This window comes from Papilio polytes, unplaced genomic scaffold (assembly GCF_000836215.1).
Source record: "Papilio polytes unplaced genomic scaffold, Ppol_1.0 DF824102.1, whole genome shotgun sequence".
NCBI classification, from domain to species: Eukaryota; Metazoa; Arthropoda; class Insecta; order Lepidoptera; family Papilionidae; genus Papilio; species Papilio polytes.
Genome location: NW_013525102.1, coordinates 3,340,894 through 3,344,168, shown reverse-complemented (window position 1 = coordinate 3,344,168; position 3,275 = coordinate 3,340,894). Strand labels below are relative to the sequence as shown.

The following is a 3,275-nucleotide window of genomic DNA, read 5'->3' as shown; positions in this document are numbered from 1 at the left end:
GCAAGTTCTGCGCTAAAGTGTATACGTCCCTCGGAGCTCTTAAAATGCACATCCGCACCCATACGCTGCCCTGCAAGTGTCATCTGTGCGGCAAGGCGTTCTCGCGTCCGTGGCTGCTGCAAGGACATATCCGCACCCACACGGGAGAGAAACCCTTCTCCTGTCACCACTGTCGCCGTGCTTTCGCCGATCGTTCGAACTTACGAGCGCATCTCCAAACGCACTCGGACGTGAAGAAATATTCGTGCACCGGATGCGGCAAGACTTTCTCTCGCATGTCGCTGCTCAGCAAACACCTGGAAGGTGGGTGCGGCGTCGCCGGAGCCTCGCCTTACGAGTATCGTCCGGACGCGCTGCCCCAACCCCACATGCACCAGCCCCTGCCCCCGAACGCGCCGGTGCACGCGTACTGACAAGACTGACCCTGCTGTTATTTCGATCTCGTAGCCTAGATACATTTCTGTTACATTCTTCAGGTTCTGCAACATCGTCTTATTATTAAGATTAAATTATTTTTGTACATTATATAAAATCAATACGTGTGTTAATATTTCGTTGATAAGCCGCAGTGCCGTGTGTCATTAGATTACTTAAATTAAGAAGTAGAAAGTAAGTTATTGTAAGTGATGTAGATAGTTCAGCCGCTTCGAGGCGGAGTCGCTAGTCATGTGGCATTTGCCGAAAAATTCTATTTTTGAATCCTAAGCCATGTACAAAGTGCCTTAATTATAAATGATTAATATATTATTGGAAAATATATAACAGTATGTCATAAGACGCTACTATGTTTTAAGATAAGTTCATGTTAGTACCTATTTATGAGGCTGTAATATTTATAAAAAACTATTGCCGTTTTGCGTTCCTTTCTGTTACCTCCACATGCAGAAAATAAAACATTACCTAATTGTGAAATAATTATTTTCTTTTATTTACCTTAAAAACAAGTAACCAATACTCAAGACATCAAAAATTGACTAGTATGAAATAAAAAAGTTAATATTTGATAAAAGCTGGTATGCCAAACCAGTATGACAATCCAGGGAATTCTAATGATACCTGAATCGTATTAATGTGCTTCTATCATTGTGTCAAAAGCGTTGGAAAAATATAAAATGTCAATATTATGTTTTTGCAAGAAAACGAAATTACTATCAAAAATAATTAATACCCATTCAATATCAACTGGAATAAGCAGAATAAGTTTTTTAACATCAACATTATATAACAGAGAGACAACAAAGAAGATATAGTTATCTTTGTACCGTAGAAGTAATGTGGGTCGAGCGATGGGATGTGGGCGCGGGTCAAATGACTACACGGCCAAGGCACCCATACACTTTCCTGCCTCGCTATTTAATATTAAGTATGAATTAAAAATAAATACAATAAAATGGATTATAAAATCAAATGGGTAAAAAAGATAGAAAACAAAGTTTTTATGCAATTAAAAATTCATGCAAACGAGCAAAATTTATTCTTGAAACTTTTTATCTTACCATGTAATAATACCATCTTTACAATATACTACAAGGAATACTATAATAAAGGTACATAGGTACATAACTAATACAGCTTTAATGTTAGCGCCAAGATACTCAATTACGAGATCTGTCAAATGCTTTGTGCGGGTCAAACATTGTTTTCGATTGCAAATCAAATTGTTGAACAATTCTACTGCAGCGTAGTGTACACCGGCCACTGACTCATGCCCTGACTAAATTATAACAAGGCTTTTGAGCACAAATTGCCCTTATATTGGTAATCATATCTCACATACATCTTAAGAAATAGTAACGACACGTAATAGACAATAGAATATCGGAAAAATTAACTAATTCAAAAATGAATATAGTTTGAGGATGTTTATCCTCAAACTCAAATTTATAAAAGACTCGTTTTTAAGCATCGACTAGCAACAACAGATAGATAGAAATATAGGTTACTAGTCGTTGCCCGCGACTTCTTTCGCACGGTATTAAAAAAGCTCACAATAATCTATAGGTACCTATATCCCTCGAGAACCTATAATTCAGTAATTGTTTTCCATGTGTTACTCCTATTTTTTTTTCATATCTGTGCGAAATTGCAATAAGATATATTGATCCGTTCTAAAATTATTGAGTAAACATAAGAAACAAAAATAATTAATTGATCAAAAGTAATCTATGTGTTCTTCCAGAGTTGGTATTGACACTCTATGTCAATGCCAAATTTCATCGATATAAACTCTAATAAACATTAAAACTTTCAAATTTGTCATATTAATATGAAGTAAGATTGTTATACGTATTCGACAAGCAATTATTGTTCAGTGTAAACATGCTCAAGAAAACCTTAGCAGGGAGCAAGAGCGTGCACCGGTTGTGTTCTTTTAACGTATCGTTTTAAAATCGGCAGTAAACTGTATCTTATAATCAGATATTTCCATTACCTAACCGCACCACGACGATAGCATCTTAATTTGAAACATTTCGATTAAAGCTGGTCCACAATAGTTGCGGAGATATCGCGACTTGCGAGAAGCGTGCACTTGCCTGACAGGGTCATAGGTTAATATTAAAACGATGCTTATCATATTGGACAACTTTTCTTGTCACTGACATTATATCAAATTATGATATCGTATGAATTATTTAAAGTAGTCTATTCGACTTATTGGATCATTTTAAATACGTGCTTTTATGTATAAATACAAAAAATAGATATATCTTTACATAGAACCATAAAAATAAACTCTTTACACTTAGGTTCCATTTAACAAACTTGTAACAAAAGATTTAAAAGCTTTAAATTATGATAAACGAATTTTAATTATAAACCAAAGATGATGCTTAACAACTCAACAAATAAGCTTAAACCACTTTTCTAAGTAGATTCAGTCGGAATCTGTTGCATTCCTTTTATTCTTATTGGTAAGGAAAAATCTCAATCGTTTGTGTTAAGTATTTTCATGTCCTACTGGAATTTTTCTCTTACAAGGTGATTTTTTCATAGTAAATGTTCGTTAATATACAGGCTTTAACAGTAAAAGTGTGTCGAAAGGCGGATTTCCGAGGATCCTAATCATTTCTAATCAATGAGCTTTCTTTTCAACAACAATATCATCATCAATCATTCTCTTGACATTTGCCTACTGTAATTGGACTAATCCGTTACATTTCAATTCATTGATATCTTTGTCAACCTGCAATAAATTGAGTCTATACAAGAGAACTTTCCAGCTATTTGAATTATTTACCTTTTAGCTTTTATGACATGTCAACAACCTTAACTAT

General features: G+C 34.9%; 1 protein-coding gene across 1 annotated transcript; it reads left to right on the top strand.

Moving 5' to 3' along the window:
- The first annotated feature begins 6 nt into the window (after positions 1-6).
- LOC106099546 (protein escargot-like) lies at positions 7-896 on the top strand. The gene has a single exon (XM_013278114.1). It carries the CDS (start codon positions 45-47, stop codon positions 411-413), a length of 369 nt encoding a protein of 122 aa, XP_013133568.1. The 5' UTR covers positions 7-44; the 3' UTR covers positions 414-896.
- Positions 897-3,275: the final 2,379 nt, after the last annotated feature.

Excerpts from the sequence above, each read along its gene's own strand:
- LOC106099546 (XM_013278114.1), top strand. The coding sequence starts at position 45 with ATGCACATCCGCACCCATACGCTGCCCTGCAAGTGTCATCTGTGCGGC.